At 39.3% G+C, this 22,877-nt stretch overlaps 2 protein-coding genes across 2 annotated transcripts in view; one reads left to right on the top strand and one right to left on the bottom strand.

Moving 5' to 3' along the window:
• Positions 1–1,228: 1,228 nt before the first annotated feature.
• DDX43 (DEAD-box helicase 43) lies at positions 1,229–21,806 on the bottom strand. Its single transcript, XM_083730310.1, has 17 exons — positions 21,364–21,806; positions 19,742–19,797; positions 17,635–17,767; positions 17,135–17,284; positions 16,000–16,081; positions 15,118–15,274; positions 14,911–15,029; positions 13,473–13,583; positions 12,151–12,292; positions 10,591–10,691; positions 9,601–9,688; positions 7,890–8,017; positions 5,453–5,562; positions 4,675–4,813; positions 4,104–4,191; positions 2,459–2,588; positions 1,229–2,025 (listed from the first exon to the last, which is right to left on the bottom strand). Exons 1-16 carry the CDS (start codon positions 21,674–21,676, stop codon positions 2,475–2,477), a joined length of 2,031 nt encoding a protein of 676 aa, XP_083586436.1. The 5' UTR covers positions 21,677–21,806; the 3' UTR covers positions 1,229–2,025; positions 2,459–2,474.
• LOC310840644 (uncharacterized protein) overlaps positions 16,089–22,877 on the top strand; it is a 40,139-nt gene continuing 33,350 nt past the window's right edge. Inside the window, exon 1 of the mRNA XM_083730902.1 lies at positions 16,089–16,753. Within this exon, the coding sequence (XP_083587028.1) occupies positions 16,699–16,753 (55 nt within the window). The 5' untranslated portion in view covers positions 16,089–16,698. The remainder of the gene's footprint in view (positions 16,754–22,877) is intronic.

The following is a 22,877-nucleotide window of genomic DNA, read 5'->3' as shown; positions in this document are numbered from 1 at the left end:
GCTTGCCCATAGGAGGATGAGGGGGAGGAGGACCAGGGTCATTGGAATGTGAATGTATGGTGATCGGAATGTGATCTTGACCTGGCAGAACCCCCTGAGATAGAGACTGGCAAGCCTGTGGAAATCGCTGTGGGAATGTTTCTTTACGGAGGTGTGGAAATGGCGTCTGTCCTTTATGTGATATGACTCTTGGAGAGTGCAAAACCCACACAGGATATGTTTGTTTTCAACCCACTTGTGAAGATTATCAGAGATCACAAAGAAAGGAATATATGATAACAACAAGAAGATGAGGAAAACAACGAAGAGACTATCTGGACAGAACTGGATAGAACTGTTTAATTAAAGCAGCAGCAAGAGTGAAGTTTGGATCCCTTTCAGAGCTTGAAGTGTGGGAACCCCCAACAAAATTTTAAAAATCTGGCTGTATAATTTGGAACTAATGTGATTTGGAATTAATGTGATTTGATTGGCCTGTTAATAAAAATTATATTTTTTAAAAAAATTGCTGGTAGCAGCAATACATAGGCTCTTGCATAGTTAGGAAGTGGGCTGAGGAAAAAGAAAGTTCTGTGATCTAGTACCTCATTTTCAACTTGTCTGGAACTTATTTGAGCAAGTAGAGATAGTGTGTATAGTTTATAACACCACAATATAAAGACTGCTTTTCATTATGTGTTTTGCACTCAGTACTTTGATGCAAGTACAAATCAACAATTTACATTGCCAGTTATGGCTTCTCTTTCAAAACATTTCCAGGCAGGCATAAAATCACTTCCCTGCCACTGTTAAACATTTGGAAAGGAAAGCTTCATATTTTATTTGCATGTTTCCTTTATATTGTAGGAACATTTGAGAAAGTGCACATGCATAGGGAACTGATTTGGCAATGACAATGGGACATTTCCCCAGTTGGGTGCATATCTTCCTGTGGGAGCAAGTTACATGCAATTATGGGGGAGAAAGATAATGTTTAATTAGGGGCACTTTTGGAGTGTGTGTTTTTGGCCTCCTGCAAATGACCAGCTTTTTTGTGTGCACAGGTATACAACAGTAGTGCTAAATGTAGACCATATTTTGTTGCACAGAATTCCCCAGGATCCATTTGATATATAAGTAGGAAATGGCTAATCCCAATCTCTGCTTCTATTTCTTGTTCATACTAGAAAATTATATTCAAGTGCAACAAAACTAGAGACTAGAAACTGAATAGTCCTCACACAGCACATGAAGGTGAAGTGCTTTAGTAATTGAAACAATTTTTGATACAATCTTTGACTCACAACCTTATAGCAAGGCAGATTAATACCGTTTGGCAGGTTCTGGAACATGCTATATGAAAAGGATACATGTTTAAAAAGCTTTTATTTAGCAAGAATAAACATAACAACTATAGATCCATGAAAACACTAATCCTTTATTCTCTTAAAATTAGTCTTTCGTGCAAGTAAAGAGAAGATTCTGGAAGCAAATTGTTAATGCATAAAGTTCTCATAAAATTACAGTATTCTACCATTGCCATTTATAGACCCACTATTAATCTACAGGTGGGACTTGCTAGGCATGCAAATATGTCAATACACTACATCTTACCAATAAAAAAGATGCAGTACAAAAACCCACAGAATCGGGCTAATTTTAAATTTAAGTTGGAGAGGGGAAGATCTGTTTGCCTCATTGTTACTTTTCCTTGTAAATAAGAACTTTTATCAACATTATTCTATGAAGTGCAGTTCTTTCATCTAACAAAACTTTAAGATACAAAACAAGAATGAACTTAATTAAAGTATTAAGTTATTACTCTCAACCAAAATGTATCAAAACTGAAACTTAACAAAATAATCCACCCGCTTTACTACAGCACTGCATTAGAATACATTACAGTGAATAGATAGAATTTGAAAATAATTACAAGTCAGCATAATTTCCAGTATTTCTGAACTCCATTGATCAAGATGTTGGTACTCATAAGCAGACAAAAACTTCAGTGTTGACAATTACTGCTTTATATACAAGGTTTCCTCCCTGAAGATGAGAAGATGTAATCAATGCACCATAAACCAATAAAACCCCATTACATGTTAGATTAAGGCCATTATTCTCAAACTACTTCAAATAAATCCTATTATTATTAATATTAATAGAGCTCCATGATTTAAAATCCCTAGGCACTAGCCAGACCCAGACTAGACCAACCAACTTCAGTATGATTACTGTTATGTATATTTAGAGCAGGCTTTGCTCAGAAGACTGCTATATATCTCATGAGAGCTATATAAAAAAGTATTGTTTCAATTTTCTAATAAGCGTATTTTTCAAATCTGGAAATGCACATTCCTGTAAATGGTGCAATTTCAGGACAACCAGATTTTAAAAAGTTATGTTTTAAGTGTGCATAAAGCTTGAGCAATACTACATTCTACTTAAAATTATTGCTAACATTTCAGTAGGCACTCACTGTGTTCAAGTATGGATTAAAAACCTCTTCGAGATCTCCCACGAGACCTCCCCGTATCTTTCTCCATTTCTTTTTTCAACTGAAACTGCTTGTATCTTTCAGCCATTGAAATAAGTTCTTCGGGAATTACCTGATAATTAGAAAATCATGGTAACAATATTTTCATATAGCTGACATCAATATTTATTGTTCCATGAATTAAATATTTTATCTAAGTACACTGAAAAAGGCTAATATTAATTCTTTGTATCGTATCAAATTAGATTTCCCCCTTCCATACGTTTTATGATAACTGCTAAATACACAGTATAGTGGTACCTTGGTTTAAGAACAGTCTGGTTTAAGAATGATTCGGTTTACAAACTCCGCAAAATTTGAAATAGTGTCCTGGTTTGACAACTTTTTTAAAAAGGTAAAGGACCCCTGACAGTTAAGTCCAGTCATGAACGACTCTGGGGTTGCAGCACTCATCTTGCTTTATTGGTCCAGGGAGCTGGCGTACAGCTTCCGGGCCATGTGGCCAGCATGACTAAGCCGCTTCTGGCAAAACCAGATCAGCACACGGAAATGTCGTTTACCTTCCCACCGGAGTGGTACCTATTTATCTACTTGCACTTTTTTGGCGTGCTTTCGAACTGCTAGGTTGGCAGGAACTGGGACCGAACAATGGGAGCTCACCCCATTGCGGGGATTCGAACCGCCTGCCTTCCAATCGGCAAGCCCTAGGCTCAGTGGTTTAGACCACAGCGCCACCCGACGGACTTTTGGTGGCGGGAGGCCTCATTAGGGAAAGCGTGCCTCGGTTTAAGAACGGTTTTGTTTAAGAATGGACTTCCGGAACAGATTAGGTTCGTAAACCAAGGTACCACTGTACTGGGATATTATTACAGCAAGATAGTTATAAGTGTAATGCTTAATAGGTCTTTTAGAGTAGCTTCCCATTTAGTTTGTATTTCATTAAACTCTGGTATGTTGGCAGGTGATGTCTGTTTTGCATAAAGTCTAACCATCACTGCAAATTGCTTGGAATGCGTCACATTTCCCCATTCAAGCTCTTACTGATGAGAAAGGTACAAAGCACAAACATTTGCTATGCAAAGTGCTTTAGAAAGTTAGTTTAAATTACCAGAGACCAAAGTGGTGGGTGTCATCTTATAAGAGCCATTCCTTTCACATTCACAATACAAAGACATGCACCCAGACATTAAGTATGCAAGCAATTTTTTTTTACAAGATACTACCATTACATCCAGAAATAAATATATTCAAATACACAATCTGTATGATTAGAACTTAAACTACCATTATTTATTATCTCTTGATTCCAGCTGGTCAGTTGTTTTTCCATACCTGTACTTGTGATTTTTATTTCCTTTTGCTGTTTTTTATGTTTGAATGGTTTCCATAAACCAACTTGTTAACAGTGACTTTTCTGGTGCTTTTTTTTTTTTTTTTTTTGCATTGTAAGCCACTTGAGGCTATATGCATGAATACATGGTACAAATCTTAAACAAGTAAATATTAAGAACAAAGTTTCAATACCTTAAAAACATGTTCTTATTAATGAGCTTTTGAGACACACCTCAAGTCTGGGGGGAAAGTCAAGGAGAGGGCTAATTGCTAGTGTGGGTATGATAAACACTACCTGGTTTCCTCTTTCCAAAATGTCAATCAATTCAGATGCATTCCGCCAGTCATTCCTAGTCACAAGGGTTACAGCTTCCCCTGTGCGGCTAAAAAAAAAAAAAAAAAAGCAAGCACAAAACTGTCAAATCAGCCGACTCAAATAAAATCAGTTCGGTGTTTTATTTTATTGAGTTGTGCTGAGGAATAATAGTCGAAATACCCTGTTGCAACTCCTAGGCTGAAGTACTACTGAGCAGTTTAAATCTCATTTCTTCTTCTTTGTAGTAGAATGTCAACTTGCATCTCAGCAAGATAGCTGGTTTCTAATTGTTTTTGGATGTCCCCAAATGAGGAACAGCAACAACAACTTATTATTTATACCCCACCCATCTGGCTGGGTTTCCCCAGCCACTCTAGGCGGCTTCCAACAAAATATTAAAATACAATAGTTTGTTAAACATTAAAAGCTCCCCTAAACAGGGCTGCCTGTCTATGTAAAATGTGCTGGAGAAAACACTGGTGTTCCTCTAAGAAGTAACAGTGGCACATTCCAGATATCCAATTCACTATATATAGAGTATTCCACTTACCCTGCACGTCCAGTACGGCCTACTCTATGAACGTACTCTTCAATGTTGCGAGGGAAGTCAAAATTAAAGACATGAGTGATATCATGCACATCAAGTCCACGGGAGGCCAAGTCAGTTGCTATCAGTATGCGAACTCTGCCTAGAACCAGCACAGTGAGACATATATTGATACCTCACAAAAGGCATCAATTGGGATCTGACAAGAGTTTTTAACTAGGTAGAGAAATCAACAACTTTTTATTTTATATTTGAACTCACACTGCACATACATAAGGCTGGACATTTATTTTGGAAATGCCATTTTTTCCTCTTTGTATTAGTTTACAATATTATACAAAATAAAAGCACAATATGTAAACATCCCAAATTTCCCAAAGTTTAGTGCAATATTCACAACCTTATAGTAAATGCACCTTAATAATAAAGATAGCCTTGCTTTTCAAAAAAATATTTTAAGATAGTCAGAAAACATTTCACTGGCTGTTTCTCTGTTATCCTTATAGAAGGATGGTTGGATTACAGCAATGGTAAACCTTTTCAATGGCCATATTTGCATGTAGCAATAAGTCACACAACAACTTGCCATAGTTTTATGCTGCTTTTGTGATGTATTTGTTGTAACCTGCCCTGAGACTTAATGTGCAAACATAGCCAGCAAGGCTTTAGGTTTTTTTAAAAAAAATCATTGCTGAGTGGTACTGCATCTTCTTCCGCAAATATGTTATGACTGGTTGCTTAGTGTTATGCTACAACTGATTCTAATCAATTACAAGTTTACCTTTCTTGAAGTCGTCTAAAGCCTGTTCACGATCACATTGTTCTCTATTGCCATGTAAGGACTGGACAGGAATTCCCTGAAGACCAAAATCACTTGATAGGTCATCGGCACTAAACAGAAAAGTTAAAAACTAAAAAAACACATAGGATTGCTTGGTTCATACATTTGGAGATACAGTTGCATGTACTTAAAATATGTAGTCTAAACCCTATGTCAGGTACTCTGTTCCTTCCACATGTTCAAGGAAACTCATTTAATGTCCTATTGCTAAAGGATTCATGATCAGTGAGTAAACATTGTGTGCATTTACCAGACTTCCTTATAGAAAAAAAGAGAAAGAAATCACCAGCGTAGAGATGTGGTTTCCCAAAAATGCACTTATGAGGTAGATGCAAATATTCTCACTTCACAGACAGGGAACTAATGCAGAGATGAAAGGTTGAAAAGTCACTTAAGAACTCTATGGATGAAGTGGAGTAGAATTCTGATTTCAGCAACTAAAGAAAATGTTGTGTCTAGAGTAAATCCACTGTAATAGAATATATGCAAAAATTATGGAATTCTTTCTGTTGCAAATGTTAAATTTCAGCAATAGCATATGAAATACAACAGAATACCTAACACACCCTTTACATCTTATATCATTAGTTATCAAGTTGTAAACAGTTTTCTTTGACTAGTAGCACCACCCTGTGTGTGCTTATTTCCAAGAATTGTACTGCTAGCCCCATTATGAAACATGAGTCAATCAAAAAGAGTTTGAAGAAAAAGTGTCCTATTGAGATTATATGCTGAAACTATTCTTTTTTATATTTGAAAATAGATGAGAACCAGCATTTCCTGACATTTCTTTGCTATTGGGAGAATCTGAATTCTCAGAAGTCAAGCTGCTCTATTTAGACTAGGTAAGGAATTACAGTACAGTACAAAGAAAAGTCATGGGTTGGATCCACACTAACCCATGTTAAGTGTAGAACCCTTGAAATTAATGGAACTTTCGAAAGCATGTCAAAGTGCAAGTAGATAAATAGGTACCGCTCCGGCAGGAAGGTAAGCAGCGTTTCCGTGCGCTGCTCTGGTTGGGCAGAAGCGGCTTAGTCATGCTGGCCACATGACCCGGAAGCTGTCTGTGGACAAACGCTGGGTCCCTTGGCCAATAAAGTGAGATGAGTGCCACAACCCCAGAGTCATTCGTGACTGGACTTAACTGTCAGGAGTACCTTTACCTTTACCTAAGGTTAGTCATAACTTAGTCATACTTGAAATCTGGATCCAACCAAGAAGTGTGAAGCAATATAAGAGAAGTAAATTATTGAGGAGGTGGGGCAACTTGTATATTAGGGAAGACTAAATTTGGAGCTTTTTGGTTTGGAATAAAGGCGATTAAAGGAGGACATGACTGAGGTGTATAAAATGATGTATGGTGTAGAAGAAATGGCTATAGTTTCTTCTCCCTTTTCATATATTATAAGATCCCAGGCCATCCAATGAAACTGAACAATGGGAGATTAGGGGGACAAAAAATAGTACTTCTTCTCACATTGCATCTGGAATTTGCTACCAGAAGTGACTAGACAAATTCATGTCACCTCAAGCACATCTTTGGGGCCAAGACCTTTTGCAAGAAACCCATACTTTTTAGCTGTTTTGACATGCTTCATTTAGCTTTGAAAACATCTGGCTCTACTTCTGGTTTTCTGGTCTGGGAGAGGAGACTATTTGTTTACCCAACCACTTTTTTGACATAGAGCGCACTGTTAAGTGGCATATAGCAGAGTCATATAAACAATATGACATTTTACATAACTTCTCTTATGGGTAACTCTTACACATCCTGGTAAACAAAAGTAACATACACTTTGGTTAAATGCTGCTATGTGCAGCACCGTATCTTGATCATATAAGGAGTTTGGGATAACCCTGCCTATTGATTCAAGAAACTGAGTCAGTCTTTGGGTTGTTCCTACCCCAGGCACGGCTTAAGATGGAACCAGCCTCCAAGAGGTCAAACAATGCCCTGCTGCTACTTCTTGAAAAGGGAATTAATTAGAGCACATCACCAAATATTAAGAGCTGAAAATAAATGTAGCTTAAATTTTCTATCTAAAATTCTAAAGAATCTAAATTTAAAACCACATTTTGGCTGAAGAAAGGCCATAACTGACTGGAAGAGCACATGCTTTTTATGCAAATGCCCAAACTTTAATCCCTAGTATTTCCGTTTCAACAGACGGACAAAAGGTGATGGGAGAAGACCTTTGCTGTAGGCCCTAGAGCTCAACTAACATAATACAGTAAGGTAATATTGGGCTAGCCGCTAGATGGACCAATGGCCTGACTCAATAATAAGGCACCTGTAAATCATATTTAATGGTTAATAGTGAATGACAAATGTAGGCAGTAAGCCAAATATTCCTGTTAGATTTCTTCTACATACGTAAGCTTCTTTCCCACAAAAATGATGACTTTATCTTCAGACTTCATAGTGTCAATGAAGTAACGTGTAAAAGCTCTTTTTTCTTCTTCTGGAATAATAACAATTTTCTGTTCCACTGTATTTACTGCCTAGAAAACCAAATTTAATCAAAGGAAACCTGAATGTGAATTTGAACCTTGTCAAAGTATCAATTAAGAATTGTACATACTTTGTTATAGCTAGGGATACAGAAAGAGTTCGAGATGGACATGTACAGTTGGAAGGGACCCTGTAGGTCATGTAGTCCAACCCCTTGCAATGCAGGAATCTCAACACAGAATCAAAGAATTTTCATGTTGGAAGACTATTCAGGTACTATGCATGGAGACTTTGAACGTGAGCTTTGACTAGAACTGGCTGTTGTGGCATGATTATTTGAAAATAAATCTCACCTAAATCATTGGGTGCTGGTATACAGTTCTTAACACCCACAACTAAGAATCAAGTAACTCACTTTTTAAAAAACCAGAGCACTACTTTAGATTGCAAACCACAAACCAGAGAATCCAGATCCAATGCCTTCTGTGGGTCTGATTAGTCTCAGATTCAAATACTCTCCCCTTTAAATGACTGGGCAAGAGTTAGGCACACAACCCTCTTGCTAAGGCTGTTTTCCCCTAGGAAGAATCCTGAATTCCATGGTGAAGCCTTGGAGAGATGTTGGACTTCCCAAGGTAAATTAGCATCTCTACAAAGCTGCATGAGTCACACAGAGCAGGGAACCCTGAAGCATTTTGTGTAACCTTGGTGATCCAGATATAGAAAAAACACTATGAGGGTGGAGGAAGCACTTCACTGTGACTAACAGGTCTGGCTTGTAATCAGGAGCAATGATTCTACGAGAGCTCTCCAATTCCAGTGTTTTGTGAAAGGCAGATCAGTTAATTTTGCAGGGGTCATGGTAAATTAGCCATCTTATTTGGGATTATGCACATTGCATTTTGGGTATAAATGGATATGCCTAAAACCCAACATGCACAATCCCAGATAACATGGATGATTTTACCGTGACTTCTGCCTCAAAACTGAGAAATTGACCAGTTTCAGCTCACATGCATTGGATTTTAGACATACACACTTTGTTGAAATGTTGTATCCATACATAGATGTCTGGAGGTCTCAAAGTCTTACCCAGGTCTACCCTGTGGGCAGGAATGGACAATACTGCTCTTATTCTGTGCATGAGAAAGAGGAAGCTTAAATAATTTCTCTTCAGGGGAGAACAGAGATGGGGCCACAGAGCCTTTCAGCTCACCGGAACGTTTGGCGCCTCCTCTCCTTGAAATCTTTCCATTCCAGCTGCTTATTAAAAGAATTATGAACTAAAACAGTGTTTTTCCTCTTTCGTCCCATCCCATTTTCCATCATGTTTTTAGACTGCAAAGAATAAGGGCTGGGACATTTGCAAGCCATTCTGGCAGTCTTTTAGGCTGAAGAATGTGATAAAATTGTTTTAAAGAAAAAAAAGTTGCAATCTGTAACTTCTTGCATTATTAAGATTTCTATTTTATAATTTTCATTTTAGCCTGGTATATTATTAGATTTTGAGTTGCTATATCTTTTATAAATATAGCCTAGTTCACACACAAATCAAGACTAGACATTGTCCAGTTTATACAGTCTCATTAAAAACAACACAGGAGTAATAAGCCCAAAACAGAAAACAACTCACCGCTAGATCAAGAGTACCAACATACACAATCATAGGATCTTTCAAATATGATTTTGCAAGACGGCGGACACCATCTGGCCATGTAGCACTGGTAGGAATGAAAAGGAAAGTCATTTTGTATTTCAATCCTATTACTGTCCTGCATTCTCAGGTTTCCATCCTAAATACAAACAAGGCAGTTGCAAATAGTTTGCTACTATGAACAACAAAATAAAGAATTCAGTTACCCAAGTTTCTCTATAGAAAGGTGTTGATATAATTCCAGAATGGGGAACCTTTTTGCTTCCATGGGCCAGATCCTTATCAGGACTGACCTCGTGGGGCAAATTTGACAGGTGGGTTGGGCCACTTAACTGTCAATCACATTATACCTTTATGATTCCATACAACTGACAGGTGAATTATCTTGTCCACCTGTCAAAATCCCTTTCACACAAGAATGATGGGTGCTTGACAACTGCTATACAGTACAAGTGGTGTTGCAGCCCTACACTTGGCACTTTAGAAAGTGCTGAGCACAGACAGGGCTGGCAAAGTGCTTCTTTCCTCCTAGGGCAGAGGAGAGTGGCCAGATGGAGAAAGAACCCTGTGTTTTATAGGCTCCCCTTAGTTGTGGGTGCCTGAATTCTACCAGTCCGCTGGATTCATGAAAGTTTCCATGTGGTGTAATAGTTAGAGTGCTGGAAGATGACATGGGTTTGAATCCCCACTCAGTCATGAAGCTTACTGGGTGACCTTGCAGTCACACACTCTCCACCTATCCTACTTCACAGGCTTGCTGCGAGGATTAAATGTGGAGAAACACGTAGACCACCTTGAGCTACATGGAGGAAAAGGTAGTATGCAAATGTAATAAAACAATATTTCACACTTACCTTTCTCCCCAAGGTCATTATAATAAATTGCATAAAACAACTTTGGGATGTAGCATCCAGATACCATATTTTCCATTAAAACACATCTTCAGATGAAGCCATGAACCACACATACCTGGTCATAACTGTTTGCCTATCAGGGCGGATGTCTAATAAAATCTTCATTATTTGAGGCTCAAAACCCATATCTAGCATTCTATCAGCTTCATCCAACACCTGTGAAACACAATAGTTATAAACTGTTGGCTTTCTGAAACTCCATGCCAAAACCACCAAATTTCTAAACTATTATCTGCAGAGCATGTACAAGTTCATTTTACGTGTATACTCTCATCACTATGTCCTTTGGCTTTCCCAACACAATACCTCTATTTTGACTCAAAATCTACCTAACTCCTTTCTGGGGCTGTTGTACAAGAGATAACATAGATAAAATAGGTATCCCTAAGGAAGTTTCCGGTTGCACTGTGAATAATGCAGAATTAGACATAGTAACGCTATATATGAATTAAAAGAAGTGCTTGGGAGACATACTTATTTTAAAAGATAATATTGCATGCTTACCATGTAACCAAGGCTGTGAGCCAAAACTGTGCCCTTGGGTACCCATTTACACAACCGTTTTCCAAATTCCCCTCCCCTCTCACCTCCCCATATATGCAATAATTTTCTGCTCATGCACCAATGGATGGTTGTGGTAGATCCTGTTGAAGGACACCTAAAGGAACAATTATGTGATTACTTAACAAAAGTTGATGTTCAAAGACACCTTCCAATTGAAAATCACCTGATCTGAAAAACATTCATTAGTATTAAATAAAAGGACCTTTATACCATCTGTTCATATTGTGACTAAAATATTACCAGACATTCTGAATTCTTCTTTAGCATTACTACTAGCCCTGTCCTTCTATTTTTTTAACACCCCTCTTCATTATATCCATAGTAAAAGGTAAAGGGGAAAGGACCCCTGAACAGTTAAGTCCAGTCAAATGTGACTATGGGTTCATGGCGCTCATCTTGCTTTTCACGCTGATGGAGCTGGCATTTCTCCACAGACAGCTTTCCGGGTCAAGTGGCCAACATGACTAAACTACTTCTGGTGGAACGGAACACCATGATGAGTGCCAGAGTGCATGGAAATACTGCTTACCTTCCCGCTGCAGGCTGCAGCTGTACCTATTTATCTACTTGCACTGCTATGCTTTCAAACTGCTAGGTTGGCAGAAGCTGGGATAGAGCAACGGGAGCTCACCCTGTCACGCGGCGCTGAATCACCGACCTTCCGATCGGGAAGCCCAAGAGGCTCAGTGGTTTAGACCACAACACTACCCGCGTCCCTAGTGGAATGGTCTCCCTCATGAGGTTGTGAACTCTCATTCCTTGGTTTTTAAGCAAAAGTTGCATGGCCATCTCCCATGGGTGCTTTAGTTGAAACTCCTGCATTACAGGGGGTTGGACTAGATGACCCTTGGAGTTCCTCTTTCAACTCTACAATTCTATTATCTTGGTCACTTGCCATGCAATGTTAACTGTTGGAGGTATGATGACAGTCATTAGCAGGAACAGAATGGAGTATTCTGGAAGAAAACATGAAAGTTCCCTATTGCAATATTTTCTTGCAGGTTATACTTGCACATTACTCCCAATTTAATACAACATTTTGACTACTTGCCAGGTATGTAATGCTCCTCAGATTTATGAAGTTGTTCATTTGGAGGTCATTCAATCTACCTGGCGTAGCTATAACAATGTCCACACCTTTGGTAACCACGCTGATCTGCCCTTTCCGGTCTCCGCCACCATATATGCAAATGCTAGAGAGAGTTTATCCAATATTTAGCTGTTTTAAATTAAAACTATATGGTCATGCTACTGTGCATTTTAAATTTTTTACATTGAACACAGGTTACATTAAATACCCTGCATGATTTATTTTTTTCATGCAAATTTGGCTGCAGTCCAAATCCTCTTTGTGCTGGACTGCAGAGTTGGCTTAGGCAGAGGAACACCCTGTGCAGTCTGATGCCATCATTCTGCTGGTGCAGAGTTCCCTGATGTGCCTGCTGAATGCGAGGCTGAACGAAGTACTGCCAGGGGGATTCTCATCTGCCAAGTTTGTACAACAGAAGATGTGTGTTCCGGGGGAGGGGCTGGTCTTCTGGATCCCAACCTAGTCCCCTGTGCTCTCATTTCACAACACTGAGCCTCACTACTACACCAGGTCCAGGCTGGCACAGTGATTTGCCTGCCCTCCCACTTTCCACCCCAACCACGGAGAGGAACAGGACTGGAGATGCAGCAGTGGTTCCACTGCAGCATTATTTCTTGCCATGGCCTGGCCAGGGTTTTGACTGTCTCACAAGCAGGTTGTGGAGTAGGGCAGGCAGGGCAGAGTTGCCTGTCTGTCTTTCTGATGCTGAGTTTCACTTCTGCTTACTGAGAGGGAAAGGTCAGGGAACCCAGTGCAGATGGGTGAAGCAGCAGGAGTACTGGATTGGCTCCACTGCTGCACATGCACCAGGCCTTTAGACCCTCTTGGTAAGTGGCAGCTGTCCTCTTGATTACTGTGGGATTGCCCTGTTTTAGTAGCAGGAATAATATTTGAACAACTCTTTAGAAATGCTGAGAAAGTTGTTTAAATATATGTCGTTATTGAACTAGAATGTTGATGTTTCTCCTAAACATCTGGAGGGACTTAGGAATGCTTATTTTAGTCAGATGTAGGAATGAAAAGTTTTAAACATGATCATAAGAAAGCCAGAAGGTGGCAGTTGAAGACTGTAAAATTTCTAGATAGAAATTATAATCTCTACTGCAGTCCATACAGTATTTGGCATACTATCGGGAATTTGTAGATGTTAAATACTAATAAATCCATCAAAAGACTGTAAACATAAAAATACTACTTGAAGTGTTTCACAGTGGCGTCTTTCAGAGATATTGTGACACAATGCAGTACCACTGCCAAAGTAATGAAGATGATGTAAATATTACCTTTTAATTCCTTTATAGGAATATTTTGAGCACTCTGCCTCAACTTGAAGAGCCAGTTCTCGAGTGGGAGTGAGAACCAACATACCTGGTCCACCACGTTTTTCTCTAGGTCTGTAAGAAAATCCAACCTTGTTTAGATAGCAGTTATACATAAAAAATACAAAAGGCGATATTTTAAGAAGAGAACAGAGGAAAACCTAGCAGACGGGCTAACTATGCTGTTTGGCTTCCATACAAGTATCATTTAACTTTGGTTAAAATTAATTAAGCCCACATTTCAAAGCATAATTATCTGGAAGTAAGTTCAAAAGCACACATCACTTACAAAAACACCTTTATGACATTAGCTGCCTAAACACTATGGCAATGCAAACCAAGTAACTTGGTTTCATGGGAGTAGGAAGAATGGATATTTGTGCATCATGATGCCCAGATGCTTGGGAAAGAATAAAGAGAAAAGGCAGGGCTGCTGGGTTAAGCTGTAACTTTAAAGCTAAAGGGACCCCTGACCATTAGGCCCAGTCATGACCGACTCTGAGGTTGCGGCGCTCATCTCACTTTATTGGCTGAGGGAGCCGGGCGTTCAGCTTCTGGGTCATGTGGCCAGCATGACTAAGCCGCTTCTGGAGAACCAGAGCAGCACACGGAAACGCTGTTTACCTTTCTGCCAGAGCGGTACCTATTTATCTACTTGCACTTTGATGTGATTTCGAACTGCTAGGTTGGCAGGAGCAGGGACCGAGCAACGGGAGCTCACCCTGTCGCGGGGATTCGAACCCTTGACCTTCTGATTGTCAAGTCCTAGGCTCAGTGGTTTCACCCACAGCGCCACCAGTGTCCCTTAAGCTGTAACTTAGGGAGGTGTAAAATAACCTAGACTGGTTAGCACCTGCTAACTTGGCATCCCTGAGCAAGAGAAATGTACACATCACTGGGACTCCATAGCCATAGCATCATGGTGGCTATCATGTAAATATAGATAGTAATTCATAGCTGGGATTATGAGGTTGGAGAGTTTGGTTTTTATATCCCATCTGAAATGTTCCATCTCTTAAGGAAATCATAGAGCTGCAGTCCACCTCCCAATGTTGACAGAAGCCTGCTTTGAGAATTAAGGGGTAAAGCAGGGGTGGGACGTCTTCCTGTGTAGAACACAACAATGTTTATATTGACTTGTTTATGATAGCATTGATTTAAAAAAATAACAGCAACCTTAACTGTTGCAAACTCTATAAGCATTAAAAAGAATACATTGCTGAATCTCTTTCCAGTTTATGAACTACTGTATGCATGCAAGAGGGCTGGATGACAAAAAGCATGACAGTAGTTCCACACACAGCTCTTGTGACCAAAATTGTGTTAAATCTTATTAACTTGATTAACAAAAACAACCCACCAGGCACAGAATAAATCAAATCTTATTCCAGTTACTTCTTACATTGGCTGCAAATCCAAGTGAATGAACCCAGGCATTAGATAAGCCAACGTCTTTCCAGTACCAGTCTGCGCTATTCCAATGAGATCAAATCCTTGAAGTATTATTGGCCAAGCCTGTGACTAAAATAAACAGTATATTATTACATAGGGCCTACTATTTAAACAGCACAGTTTCTACACTATTCAGAAATAAAGAAAACTAAAATACCTGAATTGGGGTAGGCTTTTGAAAGCCAACTTTCTTTATATTTGCCATAATGTCAGGATAATGCATAAAAGCATCTTCAAATATACAAATAGGATTGGGAATGTGACGCTTTTCATTATCTTTCAGGTCATCACATGTGATATTATTATTTTCTTTTCTTTAAAAGACAACATAAAGAGATAATATTATACTGATAGCAGACAAAATGGTTTACTGTATTTATCAATTCCAGACAAAGTACTAAATATCTAGAGCAAAAAATCATGTAGTTTCCACTTTGTTATCATTTCCATAATTAGCTTATGTGAACAACTAGATAAAAGTTGCTTAACATTATTATGCACTAAACATAATCAAAGCCAGTGGTAGAGGCTGCTATTAAAAACAAAACATGACCTTTGCCAACAGAAGCTATGATGACAACTAAGTCCCACTGCATGCAAGGAGTTTTATGATTTAGTGCAAATCATAAACATGATTAAAGAATAATTAAGGTTCTTTCAAACTATTACATAATAGAAAGCCAGGGTTTGTAGTGAATGTACACTTGTCCAAGAGCTGCAATCAAACCAGGCTCTCTGATTATAGATGCATGTTTCATTCATGTAAGACATTTTAAAGTGCATACCTCTGGAAATCAGCTTTCAAACCTTACAAGCTATACAATGAGCTTATGCGTTTCAATCCTAACCCCCCAAAAAATGGCACGTAAGACCTATCCTGTATGAAATATGCACACAGCTTAGTCTTATGGTGTGCATCTAAACTCAGTATTACCTACTACTTTGCAGACATTGCCTTCACCTTCTTAAAACTATAATCCATTTAAAAATCAACCCAACTTTCCAATAGGCCATACAACTTTCCAATTTAAATTATTACCTCCACCTATCAGCTTCTTCTTGTGACATTGAAGCAACCTTTAGAGATTCTTTGTAAAAACATTTTTCAATTGGAGGCAAATCTAATAAAATTAAAGGGAAAATGGGTTATTTTAAAAAGTAACTTCTCAAACTACTAAGAATAGAAAAGAACACCATCTTCATTAAAAACAACCCTGAACTCTATTCCCATGCCAGCCTATTCCTCATTTTTACAGGTAGTTCTATTGAGCAGACACACAATTCAACATGGCTTGCAAAGAAATGCCGATAAGAAACTACACCAAATATATTTATCACCCAAAGAAGGGCTATCAATAAGCCCTTGAACACTTTTTGTTTACTAGAAACCATAGCATGAGTATGGAAATTCATTTTTCCATATTCATAAAGTTTCACTAGATTAAAAAATAAGAACACACAACCACAAAAACAATTTTTGAGCTTTCTTTTTAAAAAGTTTGTACCACAGTCAGCACTGATCTGTAATCTGAGATGTGGATGATGGGCAGTCTTGTATATCAAGATACTACTTCTTCCCAGCTTTGTATTCAAGGATTAATTTTTAAATCTCTACAGGCACAGCAAGACATTTTGAATTCAGTACCCTGGTTTCACTGTTACTTCTGAGTTACATGAGAACAGTACATCCGTCCAGGGTCTGCCTGAGTGACCAATCACATTAGTGTGAACGACTGGTATGCCCTATAGTGCTGTAGACTTGTCCATATATTATATGCCTAATAACTCTGTGGGTAAGTATGCCTATGGACCCTGGCACCCATGTTTTGTAGTGGCATTAAATTAGTGCATGAAGTGTGGTCAATATAGTATATTGTGCTAGCAAAACCTTTTATATCTAATTGAAAGCCTTTTTTGTACCAAGGTGCTACCTCAGTGTGATGTGACACTAACACTATGGCCTTTACACCAAATCTTATCTGATTTTTGCGTTCAACCGTGACCACATACCAGGCAGTTTTTAATAAATATAACAAAATCAATAAATGATCAAATGTTCTCAGAATTTCTTAGAATTTTTTACATATCAAACTAGATGATTTTCACAGCTAATAAAGCATTTATATTGAAGGATGACCACCTACAATTCCTTTAAAAAAATATGTTACACTAACCAGCCCACTTCATAGCTTCATATTTAGCTTTATTTTCTCGAAGGGAGGCCCAGTTAATGGATTGCTTTGGATTACTGTATCCTGACTTCAAAGCACCGGAATGACTTTCTTCATAACGAGTGGTTCCAAAATCTTGGTGTTTAAAGCCATCTGTTAAAACAAAATTAGGTTCTGATTCGGTTAAACATTTTCTATCAGATTATGCAGCTTAAATTAGTTCTTGGGAATTCAGATAAAAAGTTTAATTATGAACCACAGAACAGTTTCATTTCCCTGCAATCTAAAGACAAACTATGTGAACCAATACCATGTTTTATTTTTGGATGCATCACAAGGGCAGCTTTATGAACTCCTCTGGATATTCCTACACTCCCTACTAGCTTTCAGTTTATAAATGTCTCTTCAACAGAGTGGATAACTCTAATCTGGGTTTTATACAAGCAGAGCAGTCTGCAGAGAAAGCTTAAATATAAAACACATATCAAGTTTTAAATTCTTACCTTTAACATACCTTTCTCCTGCGTTGCTTTGGCTGCACCTCTCAATAAGATCATCAATCATCATTTTGGCTTTTGTTTGCTTATCATTACCACCAAATATCTTTATTTCAGCTTCATAATTGCCCTTTACAACCTAAATGTAAGGGTTTTTTTTACTTAGTAGAAGAATCAGATATTAGATTCCTGCAATATACCGCTCTAAAATTGTCTTTCTGGGTACTAAAAAGTTATTTGATAAGTACAAGTAAGATTTCCTAAACCACTTGGATATCTTGCAGTCAGAAGCAATATATTAGGCTGAATGTTTTCCATTTCTAAATATGCCTTGCTTCATTACAATGAGAAAAAGTAACATAATAGATAGGAGTCTAGTACCTTAGGCAGTTTCAAAGTTACATTAACTTTTATCAGAAAATTAAAGCAGTCTTCTCATATTTCGTCCATACATTCTATCAAGGTGTGGGGACAGCAGGATTGTCATTACTTTCCCCCACCCTTTGTGCACCAGCTGGCACTAACCACTGTGCAGTCAGCAAAAAGTGAGAACACTCTGCGGCCAGTTTACATATAGTACTAAATTATAGTGTCATATGAATGAATACACACACCCTACCACATGACTGGGATGACTTTGATGGCATTAAGTTTCAGTTTATTCTCAGATCATCTTTGCTTGTGAACCAGAGATTGCAGTTTATAACCAAGTCTGGTTCAGTTTAACAACCAACCTACAGAAACTATCACTTAATCTGAAGATGCAATAACAATCCAAGATTAGGAGAAAGCAAAACTAAATGATGCCAAAGTCCAGTTCTGGCCACACAGGAAAGGAAGCAAGTTGGGGCTCACTCCAGCTTGTGCATATAACACTAAACTGTGGTTTAGTGCTATAGTGTTTAGTGTCATGTGTGAGCAATCTATATGTGGATAGGTAGTATGTGATTAGGAACCCTGGCACAACCAGAATTTGTAATTACAAACATGTGCACACACCCACACACACCTGGATCCATGAAGAATCCACTCACTTCTTCCACAGAAGACAGGGCCAGAAGATATGACCATGCTCTCATTCAATGTATTAACTAGATTAACTAGAGTGTGGATAAAATATGAAAAAGGGTATATACCCAGGGAATATTTTATAACTCATATTCAGCCCTTTCTTCAAAATCCAAACAATATAAGGTGAGAGTGTGCTAACGATTTGTCATCTCCTAAAATATTTTCAAATACTCTAGTAAAAAAAGCTGTGAGCTGCATCCAAGTTCTACTCAAACTAGACCCAATGAAATTTATCTAAGTTAGCTATGCCCATTAATTTCAGTGGGTCTACTCCAAACATGAATAATATTGGATATAATTTTTGAACTGATATGAATAATGTATCCATCTACATTATGTTTGCTTTATTAATTTTTTCCTTACTAAATAATTTCAGTTGAAAAATCTTTAGCTGTAGGAAAAACTTCTAAGCTATTTATAGAGTATGTTAAATTAACAATTTTAATAATGTTTATTAATATATGTCTAACAAGCTGCCTGTGTAATTTGATTCAAAAGCAAGTCTCATTAAGTTTAGTGGGGCTTGCTCCCAGGGAAGCTGGTACAGAACTGTGGCCTAAATAAAAACAAAATAGATTTAGGACTCTGGTAAATTTTCCAGAAAATCTGCAGCATTGGCCAATAGTCCCAGTGGTTTTCAGCAGAACCTTTGTTCTTCATTGGAAGTCACTCTTTACCCATCTGCTGGCACAATCCATGTGTTTTTGATGATGCTTACCAAATGTTACACTAACATAATGTACAATCATAAATAGTACTGAGGTTTTACTTGTTTGGGGGAAATGCTTGGGGTTTAAAAACAGTATAGCAGCATCCCCCCCATTTAAGTTCAGTTAAGCACTACTAAACTGATTCAAGTACATAAAGTACTACACACTAGACATTTTCTCCCCAATTCCTTTGTTAATTGCTTCGTGATCACAAATATACACATGACCCCACTCTCCGCAAAGAAAAGCAGTTATTTTGCAATGCAACAACCAATATTTTGAGTAAAGACTGGGTTTTTTTAAACAAACACTTAAAAAAAATAGTGCCTCACCTGTATTTTACAACCTGATGATTCCTGAAGCTCTTTTATTTTACTTCCACTTCGACCTGTTGCAAAATTAAAATACATATGCAAAATTTGGCCACATTCCTATTTTAGCTAAATGTTTTCAAAAATAGAACAATGCATACTGCTACTGGCAAAATGCAAACATTATTTCTATCACAAGTAAAGGAAACAAGGGCAAGAGTCTGAAGGCATCTAAAGAGGGTGCAAATTTTTACATAAAAACACTCAGAAGTGAAGCTGAGCAATTCTTAGGTTTTCCCCAGATGAACAATTCCTATCCCTATGTTAACTAATATTTTGTTGCAAAATGACACAATGAACTTATGACATAAGAACACCAGTATAATAGTGATAATATTTATGCAACTTTCACATATTTCAGTGAACACGCTTTTCCCTATGTACAAAGCTAAACTAAACCATTTAAAGAACACCAAAGTTTGTAAACATGATCATATAATATTAGAGATTTGGGTGCAACTCAATTACAGAAAGGGATTTTTGCATGGGGCTAAAACAGATAGTCTTAAGAATCTGGAGGTCCCTTAGACTCTCTCTGTACCTTTGACCGCCTCCCTCTGTCAATCCTCTTTTGGGCCTTGATACATATGCATTTCCTAGGCTTACTGTTCCATGCCCACAATGAACAGAATTCTGCTGCTGCTTTTTCTTTTTATTGGCCACCCAATTCACGAAAAGGAAAATATTAGGGCTGTACCATTTTGCACAGGAAATTGCAGGCATGAGTTTCCTTTCCATTTCTCTATCTCCAGTGACAGTTCATTCAGATTTGACATCACTTATGTTGCAAAAGTGCTAATGACTATAAAGTCAGCGCTCTTTCTCTTTTAAAGAGAAACTAAGTACACCATAGTAAAGGTAAAAGATGCCTGACAGTTCTTTTCAACACTATAAAGTTCTTATTTCTGGACATCCTTAACAGTGCAATCCTGTTCATGTCTACTCAGACTCAAGATCCACTGAGTCCAATACTTATTCCCAGGTAAGTATGTATACATTTGCAGCCTTACAGTGCAAATCCAACAGTGGGTCTACTCAGAATTAAGTCCTACTGAATTTATGGGGCCTTTCTCCCAGGTAAGTGGGGTTAGGACTGTGGTCTTGATAACTTTTTAGCTAATAAATCTATCTTCCCTCCCTGGCCCTTTCCCCTGTCATAGTGCACAAACATATAACTCCACCTCTGCACTAGCAGAAAAACACTGTACAAATGTAGCAAGCAAAAGGCATACACTCGTGAATTCACAGGGTGCTCTATTGAGTTGACCTTAAAAACAGCCCTGCCACGTTAGAGGGTGCTATTTATTTTCTGGGAGAGGAGCCTATTTGTTTACCCAGCCACTTTTTCTACGTAGAGTGTGCACTGTTAAGTGGCATATAACCCAGTCTCATAAAAAATGTGGTATTATACAATTTACTATCCAGGAGGCAGTCCAAATTCAACACGCTGTCTGCTAAAATCAGTATATATATATATATATATAGATATAGATAGTTAGTTTGGGGGAAGAGGGGGACTTCTCTCCACGCGCCCCCCAAAAAGAGATCACTCCAAGTTCCCCCTCACGGACAGCCACCGCTACCTATGAGGGTGCCCACGAGGGAGTTATCCAGGTGGAAGCACAGCGGCGGCGACCCGGCACGCTCCCTGCCCGCCCCTCGGAAGGGGCCTCGGGCCCGGTACTCCAAGGGCCCCGACTGCCACGGCTCGCGGGAAGGCGCCGGCCGCGAACCCCATTTCCTCCCGCCACCGCCTCTTTCCTCCTCGTCGTCTTTGCCCGCGGAGCCACGTTTCCCACTAGCCCTCGCCGTCACCGGGCGCCACTCGGCCGGAGAGGGTTTGGCGGAAGTTTGGCGGGCCTCGTCCTCCTCACTTTCCGCCTCCCAGTCGGACATGGCGGGAGAGGGGAGCCGACAGGGACGGTACTGCCGTGAGAGGAAGGGAAGGAGCCACCCGAGCAGCGGTTGTCAACGCCGCCCTCGCGCCACCAAACCGTCGCCTCGCCCCGCCTCTCCGCGTGCCCCAATAAACCGCCGGATTCAGGCGGCCGCTCGGATTGGCTGGAACGCTTCTAAGTTCCTCGCGTGTGATTGGCCGGCGCGGGCAGGCGCCCTCGTGGCTCGCGTGCGAGAGGGAGGGGTGTCGCTTAAGCGGAGGCTTCTAATGGGTAGCGGAGCCCGGTTCCCTCCAAAATGTCGCTGAGAGGACAGTTCGCCTCAGCTTGCCAAATGGTCCAGGAGGAGGGGAGTTGTTGGAGAGAAACCTCTTCTTACGTGCCTCGAAGAGGGAGTGGTCCGTCTTCTTCGTCGCGCGCGAGTTTTGCGCACACTGCTGAGGTAATTTATTTCTCTACAGGGTAAATACTGTGGGGCTGCGTGGGTGCTGGGCAAAAATCCCGCCAACGGGATCATGTTGAGTGGAAAGTAAATCTCGAGTAGGTGTGTTTCAAAAGTCTTAAGTATTACCTAATCCTGGTGTCTCTCCTCTTGGGGTGGGGGTTATGATTGTATCACTATTTAGCTGGGAATTGTGCTGCATACACGGGACAGTTTATTTCATGCATTCCATGTGCTTTTGCGTTGTCCATAGGGCGTCCTCATCCAAGGCTCCATCTGCCCTATACATTAAAAGTTGTATCATACCACTTGAAACATGGCTTCCCCCAAAGAATCTTGGGACCTATAGTTTAAAGGTGCTGAGAGTTGTTTGGAGGCCCCTAGTCTCTTCACTGATGGGACCCAAGTGGCAGCCCATAATTCTCCCCATTTAATTTATTATGAGGAATTAGAAGGCGAGGAAGTCACATAACTGTGGGCATAAGTGCCTTAGTGCACTTAGTGCATTGGTGGCCTTTTAAAAAATGTGACAATATTTTGCTGGGTGCGCTGTCTATCACTGTCTACTGTTGTTAGTGAGGCACTTCTCAGTGCTGAGGCTGAGAATGGCAAAAAATCATTGTTTTTAAATTAACCTGTTTTGTGCAAGTCTGGTATGTTGGAAAACTTGTATCTCATAAATAATTTTTAAAAATTGGTCAGGCACAAATGTAAACCAATATCTGCATGCATGCCCATAATAGACCTCAGGTTTCCAGAA

The sequence above is a fragment of the Podarcis gaigeae genome (assembly GCF_964106915.1).
Source record: "Podarcis gaigeae genome assembly, chromosome: 3".
Lineage (NCBI taxonomy): Eukaryota > Metazoa > Chordata > Lepidosauria > Squamata > Lacertidae > Podarcis > Podarcis gaigeae.
The sequence above is the reverse complement of the archived record's forward strand: the minus strand, read 5'-3'. Positions and strand labels throughout refer to the sequence as shown.